We start from the raw sequence: 24,925 nt of genomic DNA, 5'->3' as shown, positions 1-24,925 counted from the left end.
ACTTTGACAAAAAAAAACCCCGGGAGAGGCAGGGCTACAGAGCCTTCTGAATCAAGCTCATATGTCCCGTATAGGGAAGCCTCCGAAGGTCACTCAATGGGAGAATAGCCTGAGGCCCAGTCTCAACCATCACACTTCCCAGGGAGATACCAACTCCGGGACGAACCCTCTACCTCAGCAAGTTCTTCTGAGGGTTCCGATGTTGGTAGCCGGGGTTCAGAGCCCTCCTCTACACCTACTGCTCCGATAATAGTGGCAAAAGATTATGATGATGATGATGATGTCTTAGGTGATGGTAGAGGAGGTGACACTCGAGTGGGCGTCCTAGAGAGGTCGAAGAAGAAGGAAGCATGGGAGGATTGGTTTGTGAGTTTGAAGGCCTTCTCAAGGTTCAGAGAGTGGTGGCCCTAGAGATTGCTCACACTTGAGCGACAATTCTTAATTAAGGATTTGGATATTCACAATCCAAATGTCCTTAGACAGTTCCGGGAGCGCCAGGGGTGGATGTGGTTCACCCAGAATGTCAAGGATGCCAAGGAGCACTTGGTACGAGAATTCTATGCCAATGTGGCACACATCAAGAAGGGTACCAAAGTTACCAAAGTGCGGAATTTAAAAGTTAGATTCGATCAGTGCACTCTAAACCAGTACTTGGGATTCGAGGAGTTAGAACCAGTCCAATACTTGGAAAAGCTCTCTAGGGGTGATGCAGTTCGCCCTTGGCTAGCATAGATATTGGCAGCTTCAGGATCACCACCACTGTGTATCACAGCGGGAGTTCCCATTGCTTGGGCCACCCTCAATTTTGAAGCAAAAGGGTGGCAAACCTTTGTGTGCAACCACTTAGACCCGAGCCGGAATGAAAATAATCTTCCCCTCCCCCGAGTAGTTTTGGTGGCATCCATCATGGCCGGGTACCCAATAAATGTGAATGTTATCATGTCGGCCAATATGTCGTTAGTGGTCCAAAGAGATGAAAGTTCCTATCCATATCCCAACACACTCACAACATACCTCACGAATGCAAGGGTGGGGCCGAGGAGTTTTGATCAAAAGGTGCGGGCTAAACAGCCCTTCTCATGGTACTCTTTGCAAGGTCCGGAAAACCCAAAGTTCAAGGGTACACCGGTGGCCAGTCTGATGAGCCAACAATGGTGGTTACAGATTCAGCTGTTGAGCCTTCTACAGCTGCCATGCCTTCTGTGAGCACGTGATTTTTGCCCGACTAAAATATTCCTATAGAAATTCACAAATAGATTTTTTCTTAATTGTTTTTAGTTTTTGTAGAATTCGTAGGATTTTTGGTTAATTGTTGCTTGCATTTAGTTACATATTTAACATTCTAAAATCATAAGAAAAATATCAAAATGGCTAAAGTATTTCGTGCATAATATTTTAGGTCTAGTTGCATTTAGGATTTAATTGCATGAGTTAATTGCATTATTAAACGAAAATCAAAAAATATATATACATATGAGTCATTTTTACATTTTTAGCTTTAAATTGCAAATTAGTAATTCTTCCTTCATTAGTCTAAATTAATTAATTATGGTAAAATAGATAACTAGGTTTATTTCTATAAATTAGATTGATTTAAGACTTAATTTAGGTTTTAATTAATTTTATTAGGATTTAAAATCAAGAAAAAAGAAAAGAAAGAAAGAAAACCCGTTTTGGTCTCAAATTTGGGCCAAAACAATTTTGGCCCAACAATTACCCGAAATCCGCCCAACCCAACACCTACAAACCCCCTCACCCGGCCCAGCCTCGTCACTTAACCGAAACGACGTCGTTTCGTTAACAGCGATCTCAGCCGTTGATCTCCTTCGATCGAACGGCCCATAACTCCCCCTCTAACCCTTATATCTGTCAGATTCCCCCCCTCCCCCCAAACCCTAGATACCCCTCTCATTTTCCTCTCCCTCTCTTTCACTCACCAAACCCTAGCCTCCCCCCAAACCCCTCGTCTCTCTCCCTCAAACTCACTCAAACCCTAGCCGCCCAGAATCCCCACGCCGGCGGCGCCACTCCAAATCCTCTCAAACTCTCACCCTATAACCCTCATACCCTCCTAATCCCTAATCCCCCATCAATTTCATCAAAAACCCCACCAAAATTAGCGAGTCTTAGATCTAAAATTCCAGAAAAACCCTAGTCTGGTTTATTTCTAAATTACTTTGGTGTTTCTGTTTATTTTAGTTCAAGACTCACATGCATCGAGTAATCTTGTTGAGAGCATTTATTTTAGGCTAGTCTCGACCCGTTTCGAAGTTACTGGAATTCGGTCCTTTCATCGATTCGCGGTTAGAGTTCATCATTTTCACTGCTCATCGGGTTGTTTCGTTTACTCATTTCTTTAGCGTTTAAATTAGTATTCTTTTTCCTCATTTGTTCCGGCTCTGTGTTTTTCTTGTTTGTTTTTGTTTTGTTGTTTTTCCTTCTTTCTTCTTTTCTGTCAGTCGGTTAATTAAACTCCGCCGTTAATCGCATGCTCAATTAGTTCAACTGATAAACTGATTTAGATTAATCAAAAGTTAAGTATTTAGTAAAATCTCTGATTTTATTTGAAATTTCAATATGGCATGTGTTATTTCATTTGTAGGCTATTTTTCTTTAAGGTCGAATCTGGGCTTGGTTTTGGGCCATTTAGGTCACAACATTTGGAACAAGCCTAAGCAGATAGTCTGTTTCTAGAAGGGACAGTTGGCATTTTTCAGTTGAAAAAAGATTCCCTCCCCTCGTCTATTCTTCCCTGAATTCACGCTGACATATTCCTTCCTCCCAACAGACCTTCTCTGATTTTAGATAGCCTATATATACACCCTTTACACAGAGACGAAGGGTGAATTTTTTTTAGACTGAGTTTTATTCCTCTCAAATACAATCGGGACTAGACATATTTTAGGGAGAATTCTTTGAAATTGAATCTTCTTCTCATTTTCTGAGATGGATTTCTTCTAGAGAACACTGGAAATTCCCAGATTTAAGGCTGTTTTTCTCTGGTTTGCTGCTGTTGTTGACTAGCTGTGTTTGAGGCTCAGCTTTAAGGCTAGGATTTTTGCTTGGTTTTCTTGGTTGCTACTCAGTTCTGCTGGTTGTTTATTTCTCTCTTGGCCTTTATTTGGCTCTTCAGCTGGTCTATCTGTTGTTAGGTATTTATCACAATTCTATACATTGGTTATGCTTCAAAAGGGATTGCTAATTTTCTCTTTGTTGACTTATCACTGTGTTTTCGATATATTGACTTAAATCCTAATGTATTTAAATAGTTTCTTATTGCTGATATTTTTTAAGGGCAGATTTAGTTCGTTCATAGTGACATGTTGCGTGTTTCAGCCTTGTATGTCTGGTTTGTTAGTTCTAAATGTTGTTTAAGTTGTTTTGCTTGGATTGACTATTTGTATTGCTTTTTCTTTTCTTCCTATTGCTGTTAATATACATTCTCAAGAAAAAATGACTTTGTTTGGATGAGACTGCCAGCAGTACCTTAGTCAAACCTGAACATGTGGGCCATTTGATTCGCCAAACAGTTTATGAAGAATAGCCCAATGGCTATATCTTCATAAGTTTGGGAGAGTAATTGGAAGCAGAAGTCCTCAGGTAGGAAGCTCAGGGTCACGTTAGGCATTATGTTGTGTAATAAAGGGCTTCATAAGCAAAGTGCCCTTGATAGCAATAGTTAAGTCTTCTGTAACATTAAGTTTGAGGGTTGCCTGCTGATGAATGATTTGTACAAGATTTGTTTTGAAAAGGTTTGTAATAATTCATGAATTCAGCTACTGTAATCAGTAGCTATGGAGTAGGTTATCTTTGTAAATTTAACCTATAATTTAGCTTTACACATGGTTTCGAAATTTGGGTGAATGATGTTCTTCTCCAGATTTCGTCTTAACAGGGACTTCATAAATGGGCCAGACTTGTAACTTGGGCCAGTTGGGAGTCCTTTGAACGAGTCTGGACCTTAGGCCGTTGGGCCTGGGGTATGGAGCCCAGTAATAGGGCCTGATCGTGTATTTGTTCAGAGCTGGTGTAGGCGAAGTGTTATTATACTAGTGTTGCAAATTCAAAATGTACTTGTGCTGTAAATTTGAATCAAGTTCGATCATTCTCTTGGTTGGCTGTCGATTATCTCATAAATTAAATTGAGTTGATAACATGTTAGTTTATAATTCCATATAATGTTTGCTTCTGGAAATTAAATGTCATCTTGAATAGTCTAAAACCCTCAGGAAAGAATGATCTGGCTCCTACAGTATATCTCCATAACGTTTGTACCTCACATGCAATCTCGAACTTTAGGATAATCAAACCATGAATATGCATAGTTTTGCTTTAGGCGCGATTAATAATAAATCATCGTGACTATGGGTACGGTTCCCGTGGCATAGTTATGATACGTAACCCCAATTCGAGTGTGCGTTTCACGTGACTCGACCACAACTTCAAACAATAATAAAAACAAGCATGTCGTAAATCGCGGGTACATTTCATGTGGCGCGGTTTGCAATGTGTGCCAAAATGACAAGTGTACGACATCGCGACTTGTTCCAAAAATAATTTCATAAATAATTAAAAGCGGTTAGAAGATAAACAATGTACCGTAAGTTTTAAATATGTAATAAATCAGATAATTAGGCCAAATTATTAATAGTTGAGTGACCGTGCTAAAACCACGGAACTCGGGAGTGCCTCACACCTTCTCCCGGGTTAACAGAATTCCTTACCCGATTTTCTGTGCTCGCGGACCATAAATAGAGTTAAATTTCCTTGATTTGGGATTTAAAATAAACCGGTGACTTGGGACACCATAAATTATTCCAAGTGGCGACTCTGATAAATAAATAATCCCATTTCGATTAATGTCACTTAAATTGGAAAAACTCCCCTATCCCCCCCTTCGGGAAAAAGGAGGTGTGACACCTTCCACAGCAGCCGGTCCTTCCACCGAGACTGCTAACATGCCACCACCTCCACCTTCTAGACCATCTACATCAATGTCAGTGCCTGCCTCTTCCACATATCCACTCACTGCGCTGCGAGTCTCCCAGACATTGGCGAGTCTCAACAACTGGATGTAAACAACTACTTCAAAGCTGTTTGACATATCCAGTGTTGTTGCATCACAGTCCTCTACCCTAGCAGCACCTCAGGTACTACCGATAGTGGAGGAAACTTTGAAGAAGATCCTGGAAAATCATAAGACTATCATGGATGCAGTGGTGGCACACGGGAGAGCTATTGAGGAGTTGGGCAAAACAGGTGAAGAAAATGTGGAAATCTCAGGAATCAAAGAAATCAGTGGAAAGATTGAGCACCGAGGTGGCCAAGCTTGTATTAGCTGGGGATATTCCCCTTGACCTTCTGATAGAGACAACACCAGTAGCACCAGCAGTTCCACCAGTACCTGAGGCATCAGTGATAGCAGCTGGCCAGTCTGAGGAGCCGGACCCCACTGCCCACACCGGTGCGGAGATGCTCTAGATGTTCAGCCACCCCATTATTCCCCGACCGGAGGACGATGAAATCCAGTTGGAGGATCCAGAGGGTGCTGATGATGCCATGCACAGTGAGACCATATAGGGAGTTCTCTTCACTCTCTATCCTTATTTTTGTTAAGCATTGAGGACAATGCTTTTTTAGGGGGTGGTCTATTTTGGATAGTTTATTATGACATTGACATTGGCCTGTAATAACTTTAATACTCTTTTTCTTTTATATTTATTCTCTCTTTCGTTATGTATATATTTCTCCCTTTCTCTTGATGTATATATTCATTTCCCTCGGTTTGTATATTCATTTGTCTTACTTTTATTAGTTTATTTTATAGTTTCTGTAGTTTGTTTTTCTTAGTAGTATAACTTTTATTTACTTTAATAGCTTCTTTTTGATTTGGTAGCTTCTTGTTATGTTTAAGTGAGCAATAAGACTTTGGTTTTCTTAAGGGATTGAGTCCGGTTTTTTTTATGTTTAGGTGAAAACAATAGTAATGAATAAAAGGGTCTCAAGCATGCTTCACTTGGTACCAACACATTTACCTACAGCCTTATGGTTAAAAACAAGTTTTTGGCAGAAAATAGCTCTAGTTATGACATTTTGACTCTTGTGTTAACTTAAGCATTCATCGAGTGGTTCAGTCAAGCCATTTGTGATTTTCAATCTTAAATAGGGTTATTGTGGGCCCTTGATTCCGTTCTCTTTAGCAATCCAGCAGCGTGAGAGATGAGATATTTAGTTGCAAGTCCAAAGTACCCGTGCTAATAGTCTAGACCTTGCCCCGAATGTTTTTCTAGGCAAAATTCTAAGTTTGGCTTGGCTTGAGAAATAATTGTAGGCTCTCCTTGATCCAAATTGAAATCTTTCATAGCTTACCAATGTGATATCCCTAGTCAACCCATTTGAGCCTAATCCTTTTTTCATTTAATAACTATGTTATAAGCATGTACTCATTTGTAATGAACCTCTCTTGGCACCCGATCTTTCCTTGGCATTCTTGAGAAACAATTGGCTAAAACATAACTTTGGGGGAGAGACGAGGAGTTTGAAAGTGATATAAAGGTACAAAGAAGAGGAAAGAAATGAAGAAAAGGGAAGGCAAAGAAAAAAGGAAAGAACAAAATGAAGAATGCCAAAAACAAAGTGAATAAAGTAAAGAGTTGAAGGGATTCAAAGAAAACAAAACAAGGATGAAAGACATGGAGTAAACAAAGAAGGAGAAAATGAATATCATGACCAAGAAAGAGTGACGTTAAGTCCCTCTAGTTCCCCCGAGAAAAAAGAAAACGACTCAAAGAGTCGACAAAGTATGAGCCAAAAAGAGAAAATGGAGTGCTTAAGGAAAGATGATATTCCAACAAATCCTACCTTAGTCCAAAAGCCTTCATTACATCCCGAAAAATCCCTACATGATTTCAAGTCGAGTGAGCTTACATTAGTGGTGATTTACATGAGGGGCAAGCATATGGTACTTAGAGCCGTACTTGTGACATTCTTTTGAGAGAGATGAACGAACTTTTCACAATCCTTGAATTGAGTGTTACATTCTAAAGTAAGATATGCTAATGGAGAGTAGAGGAGGAGGAGTTTGGGATCCACAATGACCTACATGAAAGAGCGAGCTTCTTTGATAAATAAAGTCAACTCTTGATGCTCTAGTGTCACATTAGAACTATTGTACTTAAAAAGTCAAATCATTGCATTGTTGATAATTCATAAGTGTTGTGGGTAATTGTTGGTCCCAATTGATGTGTGTTTGATTCACCTTAGGCCATATGAAATAGATCTTTTCTTGTGGAGGTGGTAATTACCTTATTTGCTTGAGGACAAGCAAAAGCTTAAGTTTGGGGGAGTTGATAAGTAGGGATTTTGGCTACTTATTTGTACTCTTTTACTTTCGTTTTAGCTCAAAACTGCTTAAAGGTATTCTCGAAAACTGATGAAATGTGCTTTCTTGCAGGAGTGTTGGAATATGAGTTAAAGAGATAAAAATCAACTCAAGAAGGAGTAATTTTGGACAAGAACCAAAACAAAGCTAAAAGGGCAAAATGTGGATCGCACAATATTGAGTGCGGCAGCAGAACATGAGGAAGCCTCTGACAAAATTTCTATGCAAAGTGCGGACCACACAATTATTGTGAGGCTGCAGAAGATGAGGTTCAGAGAGATGGATTCTAGGGTCATGAAGAAGTGTGGACCGCACCATTATTGTGCGGCCACAGAATCAAAAGTGCGGTCGCACTCAAAAATGTGCGGTCCACAGAAGTCTTGCATGTCAAAGCTAAAATTCGAGAGTGCGGCCGCACTCAGAAATGTGCGGACCGCAGAATTTGAAGAAGTGCGGCCGCACCCCAGAATTGTGCGGACGCAAAAGTCCATCTTGTCAAGCTAATATCAAAGTGCGGACCACACACATAATTGTGCGGCCGCAGAATCTCTGCAGGGGCAATTTTGTCCTATAATTTTAGCTAGGTATAAATAGTTTTTTTGTCAAATTTAGGTTAAGAAGAGCACCTGAAAATAGATAGCCGATTTTTCTTTACTGTTTTGGATAACTTTGTAATAGTTTATCATTTTAACATTAGATTTGCTTCCCTTAATCATCTATTATGAGTTTTATCTTAGTTTCTTCTTTAATTTCTTCATTTTCTATGAGTATCTAAACCCTTAGCTAGGGTTGTGACCCAACCCTAGTATGGGTACTTAATGGGTGGTTGATTTAGTGCCTATTTATGATTGGGTATATGATATTTAGCCTAGTTCTTGCTTGAATTTAAAAATTGATGGTTGCAAATATTGATTCATGCCTAATTGACTTAGTCTCTACTTGAGAAAGAGAGACTAAGTCTAAAAAAACTTGGCTAACAGGAAATTGGGGTAAACTCAAGAAAATTGATAACCCCAATTAAAGGGTCGAATCTAGAGATAGTAAGATCCAACTTGAGCATCTATCACTTGTTTTGTTAAATACCCATTTGGACTTAAGAAAGCCAAATTAGAAAAAATCACTCAAACTACCGAGAGGTATAGAGTGAGTAATCGTGTGTGATTGCTATATTGTATCCTGACCAACCAAACATTCCCTAAAGCTCTCAATCCGTAAGATAACTAATTAGGTGGAAGTTACAACCCTAGATCTTTTATAACCTGAAAAACAACAATACCAAAAAAACATTATCTCTTAGCTTTACAATTACAACATTAGCATAATATTTAGGAGTAGAAAAGAAACAACCGAATATGTGGAAGTACAATCTTGGGCACGTCATATACTTAGACTAGATATATACCTAATCCAATATAAAGCTCTCTGTGGAATCGACCCTGACTCGGTTGGGTATTTATAATTGCATCGACCGCCTCACAATCCCAATTAGTGGTATAAGTTTGGGTGACATCATATGGCAGGTGTGATATTGGTTTTGGGAATGGTATAAGGTGGTGAATTTAGGTGTGTTTTCTGGTAAGAGTATAAAAAACTAGTGGAAGAACTCTTCATGGCCTTGGATTGTTTTTTAAAAATGGACTCATATAGCCTAGCTAAGTGGTAAGCTTGGGATAGTGAGTAAGGTTTATGAATCCTAACTGCATCCCCGAGTTCTAGTTTCAACTTGGCAAGAAATACACTGATAGCATTGTCCACTAATAAGTTCAATTGAGTCATAATCCTGTTAAAATCCTCTTGAAATTCAATCACAGATCCTGTTTGCTTTAAGTTCACCAGTTCACCCATGGGATCCTCATACATAGCCCCAAAACTATCAGATAGTGAATAAATATACTCTTTCCAAGTAGGGAAGGGAATGTGTTGCCAACTTCTTATATAATCATGCTGCCATTGAATGGCTATATCATCTAAATGAAGGGCAGTTATGACCACCTTCTGATAAGTATCTACTCCATCTGCTAAAAAATATTGGTCTGCCTTATACCACCAATATTTAAACCCTGACCTACTGAACCGAGGGAACTCGAGTTTAGAATAACGAGTAAATAAACGGTGGCCCAAGTGTTGCGATCAACCACCATAAGGAGTTGAATTTGGCATAATCATTACTTGAGGAGCTGAATTTTAGGACATCCGATTATATGGTGTTTGGTACTGAGGCAAGGGATTATATTGTAGATAACTATGATATGAGAAATTATATGGGTTATGATATTGCGCGACAGGATTATAAGTGGTATGAGTTTGGTTATGGTATTAAGGAGCTGAGTTATATGGCGTTTGGTTTTGAGGGGCTGAGCTCATGTTAGCTAAATTTTGCATTGCTGACTAGCTAGGGTTTTGAATTAGGGACGGGGAATTCTGTGTATTAACTGGGTTGAGCCGGTGGTTTAGGGGATTTAGGAATATGGGTAATGATTTCTGGGGTAGTGAATTCAAGCTTGGATTACCTGCTAAGTTTGTCGGCCCCTCTGTGGGAGAGTAGATTTCGCCAACTGTGTCATCGATGACTGTTACGCCCTTGAGTTTCTCTATTCGCCGGTCAGCCACTAACAGTTCTTTAATTTCGTTAAACGATTTCTCATGGGTCGATTCCAATTGATTCTGTCGTATGGTGTTGTTGGCCAAATCAATGGCTATGCGGTCCAACCTCGTCAGTACTTCCTGCATTTCTGATGCCATTACCCATTCCCACTGTGCGAGAATCGAGCTCTGTTACCACTGATACGAGTTGTAATTGAGTGAATTAGCTAAGAAGGAAAAGAAGAAGAAACAAGCTAACTAAAGAAGAAAAATAAGATATTGTTGTATTCGATAACATTCTCACTCCTCTCTACATGCTATGTAGGTGTTGGACTCAGGTGTAAAACTCTAGACTTCAAGGGCTTACTTATAACTATACAACTTATTTAGTAACATAGACCAAACTGTAAAAAAAAAAAAAAAAAAAAATATATATATATATATATATATATATATATATATATATGGTGAATAAGGGTATTCTTCTATCCCATTCAGCTTGACCGTAACAGTCGCCTTGAATGAGCAATTCTGCACTATTAAATAAATCAGCATTGGTTTTGGCTACTTAGCAAGCTGTTTTATTTCCAGTTCTTTTTTATTAATGAGTTCTAGTTCAACTCTTTTTACCCAAAAGGAGGACAAAAGTAGAGCAGGTGGTACGACCCTACTTTACATATACATATTTTTATTTAATTTTCTTTATGCTTGTCGTAGCTTCATCCCTTGAACCAAAAGCAATATAGTATGGTTGACCAAATCAACTTATATTTTCATGCTTTGTTTAATGCTTTAATTAAAAGACCAAGTTATATAGTACTCCATATACTCATAGTGCAAAGTTTATTTGCTTCACTAGTGGTAATATTGATAATCCTAACTAAAAAGCTATCAACTCCATCTATTTGTCATTGAACACTATATATACTCATGAATACTATCTCAAATATTTCATCAAAAAAATCCATTCTTCTTACATATTAAAATTTCTTCTATAATTTTGGCAAGAAATGGCCAAATCCGTGAGCTTCTTTATGGTCATATCTCTTCTTGCTTTTGCACCAATATGTTTCTGTAGCAAGAGCAATTATTATGGTTACTTATATCCACAATTTTACGACTGGTCATGCCCACAAGCTAAAGAAATAGTCAAGTCTGTTGTTGCTAAAGCCGTAGCCAGAGAAGCCCGAATGGCTGCCTCTTTGCTCAGGCTCCATTTCCACGATTGTTTTGTTAAGGTACGTATATTCATATATTCCTGAGACTAAAGATTAATGACTTTTGGTGCTTATTGTAAGCATGTGAATCCATGAAGCTAACATTTGAACCGGATTTAAGCTATGTTGCGCGGACTCTCCAAAATGTTGTTAGTATCCATGTCAATCCTCCAAAAATACACTACTTTTGAAGGATCTGACACGCACCCGATGACATTTTCGGAGAAAAGTAAAATTGAGTTCATGTAGAATATTATTAAGTAGCAAACACGTAAGAGTTCTTTTTTTTAATAACGGTGATATCCATGTCAACTTGCGCGCACCTCGTCTATTCAATTGGTAAACTTGATGAATTCAATCTTTAAAGTTCTTAGTATTGAACTTGCTATACTTGCTATAGTACTTTCGAAATAATTAGTTCTAAATTTAATATTTATTGATATTTTAGTGATTGTACACATTTACATCTATGTTCTATGTCGAAAATATTGGACTCGATTGAAGCACATAGTGTAACTCTACTACTCACCAAGACTTAGACATACGAGAAGATATCAATTAACTTTTTTAGTCTCTATTGGTATTTGAATCCTGATTTATGATGGTTTAATTTTCACCTAACTCATTGACCACTAGGCCAAAACCTTTGGGCGCGGGAATAGTTAAGACAATATTCTGTACGTTGGCGCGGTGTATCTAAAATAAAGCTAATTTATTTTGCTATTTCATACTATGATCATGTAGGGGTGTGATGCATCACTATTACTGGACAGCAGTGGAACCCTAATAAGTGAAAAAATATCAAACACCAACAGGAATTCAGCTCGTGGATTTGAAGTAATTGATGAGATTAAATCTGCACTTGAAAAAGAGTGCCCTCAAACTGTCTCTTGTGCTGATATCTTGGCACTTGCTGCAAGGGATTCTACAGTTTTAGTAAGTATAATCACAAACCTAACAAGTAAAGTCTGATCAAAGTAGCCTACTAGGAATATTAATACATTTTGACGTTATATATCTTATACTCCACTATTGTTTAATTAGGGTTTAAGTTATATATATCGACATAGCAAATTTTTTACACTATCAGTGTTGTTAAACCTTGATAGTAGTTTAGCTATCGCTTTACAAGATTAACAATTAGTAACATTTATCATGGGGATTTATCGATAATTACCTTACAAATAACATGATGCATAATTTATTTATTTTTTTATATTGTTGAGCGTAAAACCTAAATTTATTTGTTTATTATACAGGCTGGTGGACCAAATTGGGAGGTTCCATTGGGAAGAAGAGACTCAAGAGATGCTAGTTTAAGTGGCTCCAACAATAACATTCCTGCTCCAAATAACACTTTTAATACCATTCTTACAAAATTCAAGCTAAAAGGACTTGATCTTGTTGACCTTGTCGCTTTATCCGGTAAAAACCATTGCTCAACTTTTACCTAGACTTTTATTACACAAAAGAGTAGAGGTGACAAATTCACGACCCCACTTGCCAAAATTTGCTTGAGTCAAAATCGTTGAATTAAAATAGGTAACTTATAATCGAACCTGTCCAATATGATACAACCTCTCATTCTTCTTCTTCTTCTTTTTTACCTTTTTTGTGGGGAAAAAAAGTTAATGTATTTTAAAATTATTACTTTAAATTCTTCCCAATCTACAAAATTCCCCGTCTTCAACTTTGATTTTGTATGTTTGAGTTTGAATCGCATTTTGACTTGTCGAGTTACACTAATTTGAATCTTTCGAACCAATAATTAGATGACTCATGTCTGATTCAACCATTGTTAAGTCAAGTTAACAAACATGTTATTATCCAACTCGTTAAGTTAGACAAGTTGGACAAATAACTAAAAAATGGGTTAATTTTGCCACCTCTCGATAAGACTGTGGTTAATATACGAGAAGAAATTTTTCTACAGGGAGCCACACAATTGGAAATGCAAGATGTACTAGCTTCAAGCAAAGGCTCTACAATCAATCAGGCAACAATTTACCAGACTATACATTGGATCAATCATATGCTGCTCAATTGAGGACTAGGTGCCCAAAATCTGGTGGTGACCAAAACTTATTTGTAATGGACTTTGTCTCCCCTACAAAATTTGATAACAACTATTTCAAGAATTTGTTGGCTTCAAGAGGCTTGTTTAATTCAGATCAAGTTCTTGTGACAAAAAATCAGGCAACATTAAAATTGGTGAAATTATATGCAGAAAACAATGAGATTTTCTTCGAGCAGTTCGCGAAGTCTATAGTTAAGATGGGAAATATCTCACCTTTAACTGGATACACTACAACAAATATGATTTTTATCCACGAAATTATTAGCTACGACGAAAAATTCGTCACTAATTATTTATTTTCTGTGACAAAAGTTACATTTCGTATACAAATACACGAGCCACATAGTTTTAGTGACGAAACGTGAATTTTGTAGCAAAGTTTTGTCTACAAAAGTTTCCCTCCAAAAATATGGTGGCGCCATTTTTTTAGGCAATCTTTAGCTACGAAGTAAAATTATTAGTGACGAATTATATTTGTCACTGATCCACCAAATTATTAGTGACAAAAAATTATTCGTCTTGAACAATAGTTACATTTAGATACGAAAATGTTTCGCCACCAAAAATAGATGATTAAATAACGACAAATTGAATTTGTAGTAAAATAAAGTGAACTTTGGCTACGAATTTTTGTACTTAACTGTGACCATTATTTTTGTCACTAATAATCTAAAACATCAGTGACAATCTTTAAATTATCTCTATGTAATCTGCAATTTAACTACCGCAAAGTTTTTGTCTTAAAATAATACAATGTTTAAAAAGGCTACGAAATATATTCGTCACAAATTATTCAATTTTCAGTGGCAAATCACATTATATATTTAAAAATGCACTAGTCACATGTAATTCAGTAATTAAGTATAATTTTTGTAGGGACAATAAATGTATCATGGATATTCATTAATTTCACTGCGAATGCTTTTCCTTTTGCATCATAAGTTCAATTATTGTTTATAATTGGATTAGTTAATCAGGTCTAATTTATAAATTTAACTAGTTACTATGTATGTACATTCTTAGTTTCGTATATTTAAAAAAAAAAGTGCAATCGTTCTAAAATATTGATATTCAAGTAAGATGGGATTATATTTAATTTGAAATTTAGAGGCAATTTCATGGAAGAAAGTTTTTATGCTAGTTAATTTCCTATATGAAATTAAATGAACTTGACACTTTTCAATAAAGATTAAAATGTGTTCAAAGTTATAAAAAAAAGTCCTGAAATTCCTAACATAGATAAAAATATATATAATAAGTTATTAATATTCCTAGCACAAACTAAAAGAGGAAAATACCTATTCTAGAAGGAATCAAATTGTCTTTAATTCCTAAATCTAACATACATTAAAAAGGAAAATACATTTTCTACCATATAATTATAGATAAGAGAACAAGATATATAGAACAAGAATTATAGGATATTATTCTCAAGAATGTAATACAATTGAGGTTAAGGAGTCTCTTATCTCTCTCTCTCTCTCTCTCTCTCTCTCTCTCTCTCTCTCTCTCTCTCTCTATATATATATATATATATATATATATATATATATATATATATATAAAAGCACGAACGTCTTTAATGAAATATCGTTCGCCTTTTTTACCCTTTAAAAATCTATTTTATATTGGATAAAATTATAATTTATATTACTCTCCTATATTTAGGGCTTCAAAATCAAGTCAAATTTTGTTTATTAAATCGTTCATTGTTTGAATAGGTAAAAAGTCCTAAACCTTTCCTAAATTTTATGACCTTTTCAATTAACAAAAAAATAATGTTACTATATCAATTTATGGTACATGTTGGGAATAGAGTGATGATAATTTCTTTTCAAATTTTCTCCATATGTGCACGTTAGGTTTGTATATTTCTTTTATTTTTTCCTTAAATATAATTTATCATTTAAATTAGATTTGAATAAATTTATTACTGGTAAATATTTATAAAATTATGAGAAACAAATATATCAGCAACATTCTATGTTAGATATAAACTGCCATCAATAATTTATATGTTGTTATGAAAATAATTATATTATGGATGTCTATTTATTGCTCCGCTATAGATAATCTTCCTGAAGAAGACTATCCATTTGGTACTCTATTGAAGTTTATCTACAAACAGCCAATGCAGCCAGATTGCAAGTAAATCAATGAAATGATTTGCAGCAGCTTCTTATTAAACAGGCAAGTTGCAAGCAGCTCATGCAGGCAACTTACAAGCAACTCAAGAAAAGCCTCGCAGCTGCTTCCTTTCTTCTCTAAATAGAGGAGTTTTCAGTTCATTATGTACATCAGTTTGAAGTTGAATAATATATCAATCTCTCTCTATACTTGTCTTCATTTTATTTACTTTATAGTATTTATTTTATAACGTATGCTAGATATTACAATTGATTTTCTAAATTTTCAATGAGCTAATATTTTAATTCCTATAATTTAGTATCTTAGTAAAAATAAAAATAAAAATATAGAGAAAGAATAAGTACGAAATTATAACTAAAATCGATAATATTGACCAACACTTCCTTCATTCTCCTTATTCTAAAATGTAGATTTATAACCGGCCATAAAACTAAAAGCAATTAATTCTAGATGATTTAATTATTTTAGCAAAAAAAAATAGAGATTTTTTTTGTGAAAAAATATTTCGATCCTCTGGTATATATAATAGTATGTACATTACCCTTTAGTCAATCACTACTTTTACTAAATTTATATACCAAAATTTAAATAATTGTGATATGTGATCATTAACAAATTGTGATTCCAAATTATTACGCAATACTAAATACCTAATTAAAGAATTGATTAACTCTAATAATAAGTCGTGATAAACTTATTCAAGTAATTTTCTGTTTAATATTATCTATTTAAAATTTATTATTTATCAATAATAACAATAACCTAGTAGAATCCACTAGTGGGGTATGAGGAGGATAAAGTATACACAGACCTTACCCCTACAAAGGCTGTTTCCGGGAGACCCTCGGCTCAGAGACAATAGATCTGTAACAACAACAGAAACCCAAAAAATAGTATCAGCATCGTAAAATACAGCAAATAAATAAAAAGGCCAAAATGTGAAAGACAGAAAAAAAATATGAAACACAATAAAAACCGCTAACAGTCCTAGACAAAACACTATGAGACTAGCCGGCGCAGCGAGGAGAAACGCTCGACTACCCCTAACCTACAACCCTAATGCTCGACCTCCACACCTTCCTATCAAAGGTCATGTCCTCAGAAATCTGAAGCCCCGCCATGTCCTGCCTTATCACCTCTCCCCAATACTTCTTAGGACGCCCTCTACCTCTTCTCGTACCTGCCAAAGCCAACCGCTCATACCTCATAACCGGAGCATCTAGGCTCCTCTTACGCACGTGCCCGAACAATCTAAGCCTCGCTTCCTGCATCTTGTCATCCATGGGAGTCACGCCCACCCTCTCCCGAATATCCTCATTCCTAATCTTATCCATCCTAGTATGCCCGCACTTCTATCTCAACATCCTCATTTCTGCTACTTTTATCTTCTGGTATGTGAAATCTTGACTGGCCAACACTCAGCCCCATACAATATTGACGGTCTAACCACCGCATATAGAACCTACCTTTAAGTTTCGATGGCACATTCTTATCACACAGGACTCCAGACGCTAACCTTCATTTTATCCACCCCACCCCAATACGGTGTGTGACATCTCCGTCGATCTCCCCATCTCCCTGGATAATAGACCCTAGGTACTTGAAACTCTCTCTCTTAGGGATAACTTGTAAGTCAAGCCTCACTTCCACATCCGCTTCCCCCGACACGTCGATGGACTTACACTCCAAATATTCCATTTTGGTTATACTCAACTTGAAACCTTTAGACTCCAGGGCCTGCCTCAAAACCTCCAGTCTCTCGTTAACATCGACTTGCGTCTCATAAATCAAAACTATATCATCCGCGAACAGCATACACTAAGGCACCTCCCTTTGAATATGGTGTGTCAGCGCGTCTATCGCCAGGGGCAAATAAGAATGGGCTGAGCGCAGATCCTTAGTGTAACCCCATAACCACCGAAAAAGGCTCGGAGTCACCTCCCACAGTCCTAACCCGAGTCTTAGCTCCATCATACATATCTTTAATCACCGTAATATAAGCTACTGGTATACCTTTCACTTTCAGGCATCTCCAAAGAACGTCCCGAGGGACCTTGTCATACGTCTTCTCTAGGTCAATAAACACCATGTGCAAGTCCCTCTTCCTATATCTATACTGTTCTACCAACCTCCTAATTAGGTGGATAGCTTCCGTAGTAGAACGACCCGGCATGAACCCGAACTGATTCTCTGATATAGACATCGCCCTCCTTACCCTCCATTCCACCAACCTCTCCCAAACTTTCATGGTATGACTCAGTAACTTGATACCCCTATAGTTGTTACAATTATGGATATCACCTTTGTTCTTGTACAGCGGAATCATGTACTCCACCTCCACTCATCTGGCATCCTCTTCGTCCCAAAAATAATATTAAACAACCCAGTCAGCCACTCCAAGCTAAGCTTGCTCTATCCACATACCTCCAAAATTCTACTGGGATCTCGTCTAGTCCGGTCGCTTTGCCCCGACTCATCTTACGCATCGCTCCCACGATCTCCTCAACCTTAATACGCCTACAGTACCTAAAGTCTCGGTGACTCTCAAAGTACCCCAATCCCCCTAACACGATGTTTATGTCCCCCTCTTTGTTCAACAGTTTATGAAAGTACGCCTGCCATCTTTGCTTAATCTAGGCCTCTTCCATCAATACATGACCTTCTTCGTCTTTGATGCACCTAACTTGTTCCAGGTCACGAGCCTTCCTCTCTCTCGCTCTGGCTAGCCGAAATAGCTTTTTGTCCCCACCTTTGGCCCCAATTCCTCATACAATCGATCAAACGCAGCAGTCTTAGCCTCCGTCACCGCTAATTTTGCCTCCCTCCTAGCTTCCTTATATCTCTCTCTGTTCGCTCTCCTCTACTCCTCGTCGGTGCTCTCCACTAACTTATGGTATGCTGCTTTCTTTGCTTCCACTTTACCTTGGACCACGTCATTCCACCACCAGTTGCCTCGGTGCCCGCCAGAGTAGCCCTTCGAGATCTCTAACACCTCCCTTATACAGTCCGTCATCGCCGTCCATATAACGCTAGCATCCTCACCACTCTTCCAGGGCCCCCAAAGCCGTTAACCGCCTCTCTAACTCCTGCGCATTGTCCTTAGTCAAAACTCCCCATCTAATCCTCGGTTGACCCCGTACAGACCTCTATTTCCTCTTTATCAAGATACCGACGTCCATCACCAGGAGTCTACGTTGTGTCGCGAGGTTCTCCCTCGGGATTACCTTACAATCCTCGCACAAACCCTTATCACACCTTCTGAGGAGGAGATAATCAATCTGAGTCTTAGCCACCATACTCCGGGAAGTAATAAAATGCTCCTCCCTCTTCAGAAAAATAGAGTTCACAATCACCAACTCAAAAGCTCTTAAAATTTATTATTTATTAGCAATATTAATTATCCTTGATTATGAATGCAATTTAATTTGTAATTTTCTCCTTCAAAGATTTTTTTTATAACTTGAGAAATTAACTAATTAGCAAAAGAATACAATTCAGTTTTTCAAATTTATCATATAATTAAAATTACTTAATATTTAAAACTTGGGATGAGATAATACTAAAAATTTGAATCAACAAAAATAATGTTGAGAACAAATAATTAAGTCTTTGAAATAACTTATTAGGTAAAAAATTCAATTGGATTCTTTTCTAAATTCATCATATAAATAGGATTATTTTTAACTTAACGAACTCTTAATATAATATTACGACACATATTGATAATGGTGCTAATATGAAGCAATATTGATGAAATAGTAGAAAATAAAACGTATCGTAAATCAGTTTTCTTTTTACTTCTTTTTGCCTTCGTTTAAATTATTTCAACATGAGTCATTTTAGAACTTTATGTTGTTACTTATCATTTTTATTCTAGGAGCTACAAGACCAACTTCTCATTCCCAATTTTAAAAGACCAAAAAAATCACTTTATCAATTTGAAGTAAATTAGTTCTATTTCTCAAATAGTAAAAAATAAATAAAAATAAAAGAAAGTTAAATGACAATATTGGACACATCATCCCCAACTTTACTTCACACACCAGGGAGTAATTAGGTAATTCGATTAAATTTTTCAGATCCCCGTTTATTTACCCACGTTCAGAAGTTATGAATATCAATTAGGGCTCAATTCCCGTGCCTCTTAACTCACGAAATCTTTCAGTAGAGCAAGTTGCGGACGCCCTTTCTTCATCATCTTCTCTACAGGGCAAGTCGCCACAATCCGAACAACAAAGGTATGTTCTTCATCATACATTCCCCTTTCCTTTTTTATGATGCTTGGTTTTGTTTGGGTACAAAGAGATTTTCATACACTAATTCGTCATCTTAATCTGGTTCTAAATCCTGAAACAGTTCTGTTTTGTTTCCAATTTGTCAACGAACAGATGGATTATGGTTTCGATTATACAATAATTGAACAGTCCCGAGGTCTGAGGCTGAGAACCTTTTTACTTATTAGAAAAAGTTTATAGGGGTTTCACTTCATTTACATACAATTTCATAATTCCTAATTCTTAATTTTAAAATATCGTTGAATCTCTTGTATCTTATCACTTGCACAGGTCAAGATGGTGGCAAACAGATAGGTCTTATATTTGTCTAGGTGAAGCAAATTTCCAACACTTGTTTACTTTGATGATATAATTTCTATAGATGAGTTCAATTTATAATTTTGGGTTTATTTCGAGATCTTTTTGAATGGCATTTTTTTCCTGTATAAAGTAAAATCTGGATGTAGTTTCTCCAACGGGTGGTTATACTTGTATTCTAGATTTTCTCCCGAAATTTCATCTTTATTTCTCTGTTAGAATGCACAGAATTATTTTAATTTTTTTCCTCTTTGTTTTCCTTTTCTTTGCTATAATCTCATTACCACTACACTAGAATCTTTTCTTATATCAAGCGAATTCAGCAATTCATATATACCTAAACTTTTTTTACCCTATTCACGTATTATAATTTTTCGGCAAAGGGGATTAATTTGAATGCCCTTGGCTCCCTTTAGCTCCACTACTGCTCACCACTATAAGATAATAAAATATCATTTACTTTTCTTGTGCTAGACTCTTTAATTTAGCTTTTTGGTGCTTTACGGAGCTCCGACCCTGCTTTGGCATGTAAGGTAACATGACTCTCATTCTTCACATATAATGATTCATGGAATATCTTTAACAAGAAAAATTCTAAAGGATTTCCTAGAACTAGATCATGCTCTCTGTTATAGTACATTTGTTGAAGATAGTTAATGTCAATTTGAAATCTACTTTTCAATAATTGAGTTTCCAGCAACCAAGTATGACTAAAATTTTCTGACATTTCTTAACTAGATGGAATGACGGCTTGTTCAGAAGTTAGTATGACTTTGAATATCCAAATTTAGGCTTATGATTTTGAGCCACAATGTGGAAAAAGTCATCTTTTTAATATGGCTTGTAATTTAGATATGGTCTTATATATCTTTCTGGAGAGCGAAGTTGTGAAATCTGTTGTTAAAGTTGTGTGTAGGAACAAGCAAATGGAGAACATTAAGCTATAATCCTAAATCTAAATCTAGGGATAAATAACTTGAGGTGGACTTGTTGTTCCATCTAGCATGTTGGGTAACTCCTTTTCCCTTTTCAATATTCGCTTATACACTTTCCTCTATTACAATACTCCTCTTTGCTAGTTCTTTCTATAGCTTCTCCTTCTATTTGACTCAATTGATCTTTTTAGCAGTTTTATTAAAATTTCTCACCTATACTACTGTTAATCATACGTACTCTATTTGGAGAAAAATTTGAGTGATCTTTTGCTTGTTGGTTTGGCTGATGAAGTTAGAGTGCGAATAATGTAGAACATTAAAATGACATGGTAGTTAGTTGGAACATCATTCCATAATCTCAACTGTAAAGGAGATATTCTATGCAGATGATTCTATGGACCAACAAGGTCTAGGAAGTTTATCCTTGGGTTGTAGGCCATATTTCTCATACTAGAGTAGGCTACAAGTTATAGCTTTGTTAAATTCAGAGGTGGTCTTACTGCTAATCTTGCCATTGCAAGTCTTTCCATTCCAAGATAAAGAGGGTGCTTGGAGGATTTTATATAATGAAATCAAGATAGATAGGATTTTACAAGTTTGTTAAAAGAAAAATATTCAACTAGTATGACAGGCCCATATTCCCGCTTTGTTCCACCTCTGGTTTATGCCTTCATAGTTCATGGGCAGTTAAAAAAAAATAGCCAGTGATTCACCTATATTGTAAGTCAATTATTCCTTATATTCTTTTCTGTGAAAAGATAGACTAATAGAATTTGTCTTCAATACAACTAAACTCTTTTTCTATTTGATTCATTCATCTTTCTTTTTTTTTAAAACAAAGTTCATATCATGTTGATATTCAATTTTATTGTCATTTCAGGTCATATGCTATGATGTTCAGAAATTTGACATTGTGAAAGACTTCACTATGATAAAGAGTTAGAGAAACTATTATGCGTAATGTATCGTCTAGTATCGTAGTAGCTATTATTAGTTGTTGGACACAAAGTGACACTAGTAACTATTAGATCAGAATAGTTTAATTTTTTTGTTGTTGATACATTTAATGAAATGTATTAGTATTATTTTTGAATGTAAATAGGCATAACTGCTTTAGAAATATTGGGAAAGTCCCTTATTCATTTTTATTGCCAATAAAAAAGTTGTTAAATATAATATTTGTCGTAGAACAGCCTTCTTTTAATAATATATTTCATTATTTGAATACGAATTAACATTGTATTTTATGACAATTGTAAGTGTCACTAATTATGACACTTTATGGTGACAATTTTGTTTTATCGGTAAAAGCAATACTTTTAGCGACGACATGATAGTTTTTAACTACAAAAATTGTAAATCATTTTTGTAAAAGCAAAGTCGTCACTAATTTAATCATTTAGGGACGTAACATTTTTTTGTATATAAAATGTCATCTTTAGTGACGAAATCACGTTTTTTCAGCTACTAAATACATGTAACTTTAGAGACAATTAACATTGTCAGTAATTGAACTAAATAATTAGTGACAAGGTAGTTTCGTTGGTATTAATAATTTTTTAGTGACGAAAACACAATATCACCTACAAATTTTCAATACTTTTTCTGACAAACAAATTCGTCGTAAATACTATGCATTTGGGGACGAAAAAAGAGTTTCGTAGTTAATCTATCTTTATTTAGCGACAAAACACTAAGTTGTCTTTGTATACTTTTAGTGACCCACTTTTAAGGACGAGTGATTGACAATTTATTTTTCGTCACAAAAGGTTTGTTGTGACGAAATATGATTTTTAAGCGACGAAATAATTTGTAACCGATAACCAAATTTGTTGTAGTGATACAGGGGTGAGATTCGGAAGAATTGCAGGATGATGAATGCTTAAGAATTACAACATTTAATATCTCAGCAAGAGAAATTGATATATTATTGTGCCTCTACGTTATGTATTTAAATGCTTTTTAAGTGTAAAAACACTCGGCTCAAAATTGTTAAAACTACAGGCTATCTCAGTAACATTTAACTTCAAACTCTAGAGTCTATTACTCAGTAAACTATCTCAAATTATGGAGTAAAATCACTTTTCTTTCATTTATAACAAGAAAGACACTCAACTATCCCTATTGCACTCCGATAATCACTCAACGAGATTTTTTAAATTTTTTCAGCTGACGTGGCAATCCACATCGACATTTTATATTCTTGGACCACATAAAATAAATAAGACCCAAATAAAACATAGAAAACCTACTCTAATTGGTCAACATGAACCTCCTAAAGCTTGTTCTTCATAGTTCTTTCTCGATTTGATTAGAAATGGACGGGTGTCTAACTCAATTCAAGCTCACAAAGTAAGTATTATTCAAAACTATATAAGAAGATAACTTCTTCAATCAAGTTTATTGGAGCGTGGATATTCATAACATGAGAGTTTAACACTGGGTTAGAGATGGGTTTAACTGTAATACAATGAAAAGAAAAAGACATTGTCCAAAATCATATAACGAAAAAAAATAACTTATTCTCTCAACCGATATAAGACAATCTAACAAATATTTTGCTTCATAAACTTTATCACAACATATTAAGTTCATGTTCATCTTTCAAGTATGAAGTACCTATCATTATTTTGTAAAAACTAACTATAGCCCACCATATACCTAACAAATGATGGCAATATCAGCATTCTGCTAAGCTTTACCTTCTCTTTCTTATTAACAACATATTTTCAAACAACGACATTGCACACACATTCATTGTTAATGTAAATTTTTTCGCTTCATCTAATTTACTGGTATAAAATAATAGATATGAATTTTTTGTCAAAAAAAAAGACAGGAATATATATTGGCAGACTATATTACTACCACCCAAGTGATTCTTGAATTGCTCGAGAGAAGTTTTTCTACCGATAGGAACGAGGCCCTTCTTATTTGCAAAAAAAAAAGACATCTGAATTATCATAATATCATCACATCATCAAGTGCATAAAGCAAATCTTGGTGTGAGGCTGTTGTTTCCCTCATTTCTTACCTTATTTTTTGGGCTTAAAATTTTATGACTCATTAGCCCTTCGTATCTAAAGATAGATGGCTAAAGGGCAGATTACACAGTTAACTAAGAAGGTGATCGATAATTTTGAAATTTTGTTTAAAAATATCCTCAACCATTATCGAAAGAATTATCGGTGCAGTGCTGCTTCACAACTACTGATTTAAAATCTTGAATTTGCCTCTAAATAACAACAACAACAAACTCAGTATAATCCCACATAGCGGGGTCTGGGGAGGGTAGTGTGTACCCTTACCCCTACCTTGTTGAGATAGAGAGGGTGTTTCCAATAGACTCTCGGCTCAGGGAAGCATAAGCATCACATTAATGAAGAGAAAAAAGAAGCACAACAACGAGAAGCCATGTAAAGCAACATAAATATAACAACCAGATAGTAAGATGACCAAAATGAGAGAAACAACAGTCAGTCTCTCTCTAAATAGAGAGACAAAATAAGTTATGACTTTTAGTGGCTGAAGAAGAAGAGAAGAGTCTAACATGAAAGATACGAACCCATTAGACTAGCCAAGGAGACTGCCTGGTGATCAAACAAGAATGCTGATAATTGGCACATAATACAATATTAGCATGTAAGAATGAAGCAGGCAAGTCATCCTTGGCTATCAAAGGGATTCTTACCTTCATGTAAGACCTCTCTTCTTTTCTCAATATTTCTGCATGTTATACTAATGCTAATTTGCTCAAACTAATGAGCTGTGAGAGCTCCATTTCCAAGATACTATTTATAGCCAAAGTGAGAATGGAAATCTGATTCTTTAATTCTACTTTTCTCTAATCTCCTCAGGTAACTTTGCCCTTCTATTTATTTATTTGAAACCTAATTATCAGACTACAGCATGCATGCATGAACTGTCAATTATTTTATGCCATAAAGGGGAATATGTTCCCAGGATCTTGAGAACATGAAGACACAGCCTTA

General features: G+C 35.9%; 1 protein-coding gene across 1 annotated transcript; it reads left to right on the top strand.

The window, feature by feature from the left end:
- The first annotated feature begins 10,952 nt into the window (after positions 1-10,952).
- LOC104101220 (peroxidase 72-like) lies at positions 10,953-13,627 on the top strand. Its single transcript, XM_009608664.4, has 4 exons — positions 10,953-11,202; positions 11,926-12,117; positions 12,441-12,606; positions 13,115-13,627. The coding sequence occupies exons 1-4, from the start codon at positions 10,975-10,977 to the stop codon at positions 13,621-13,623; spliced, it is 1,095 nt and encodes a 364-aa protein (XP_009606959.1). The 5' UTR covers positions 10,953-10,974; the 3' UTR covers positions 13,624-13,627.
- Positions 13,628-24,925: the final 11,298 nt, after the last annotated feature.

The sequence above is a fragment of the Nicotiana tomentosiformis genome, chromosome 9, assembly GCF_000390325.3.
Source record: "Nicotiana tomentosiformis chromosome 9, ASM39032v3, whole genome shotgun sequence".
In the NCBI taxonomy this organism is placed as follows: Eukaryota; Viridiplantae; Streptophyta; class Magnoliopsida; order Solanales; family Solanaceae; genus Nicotiana; species Nicotiana tomentosiformis.
The sequence above is the reverse complement of the archived record's forward strand: the minus strand, read 5'-3'. Positions and strand labels throughout refer to the sequence as shown.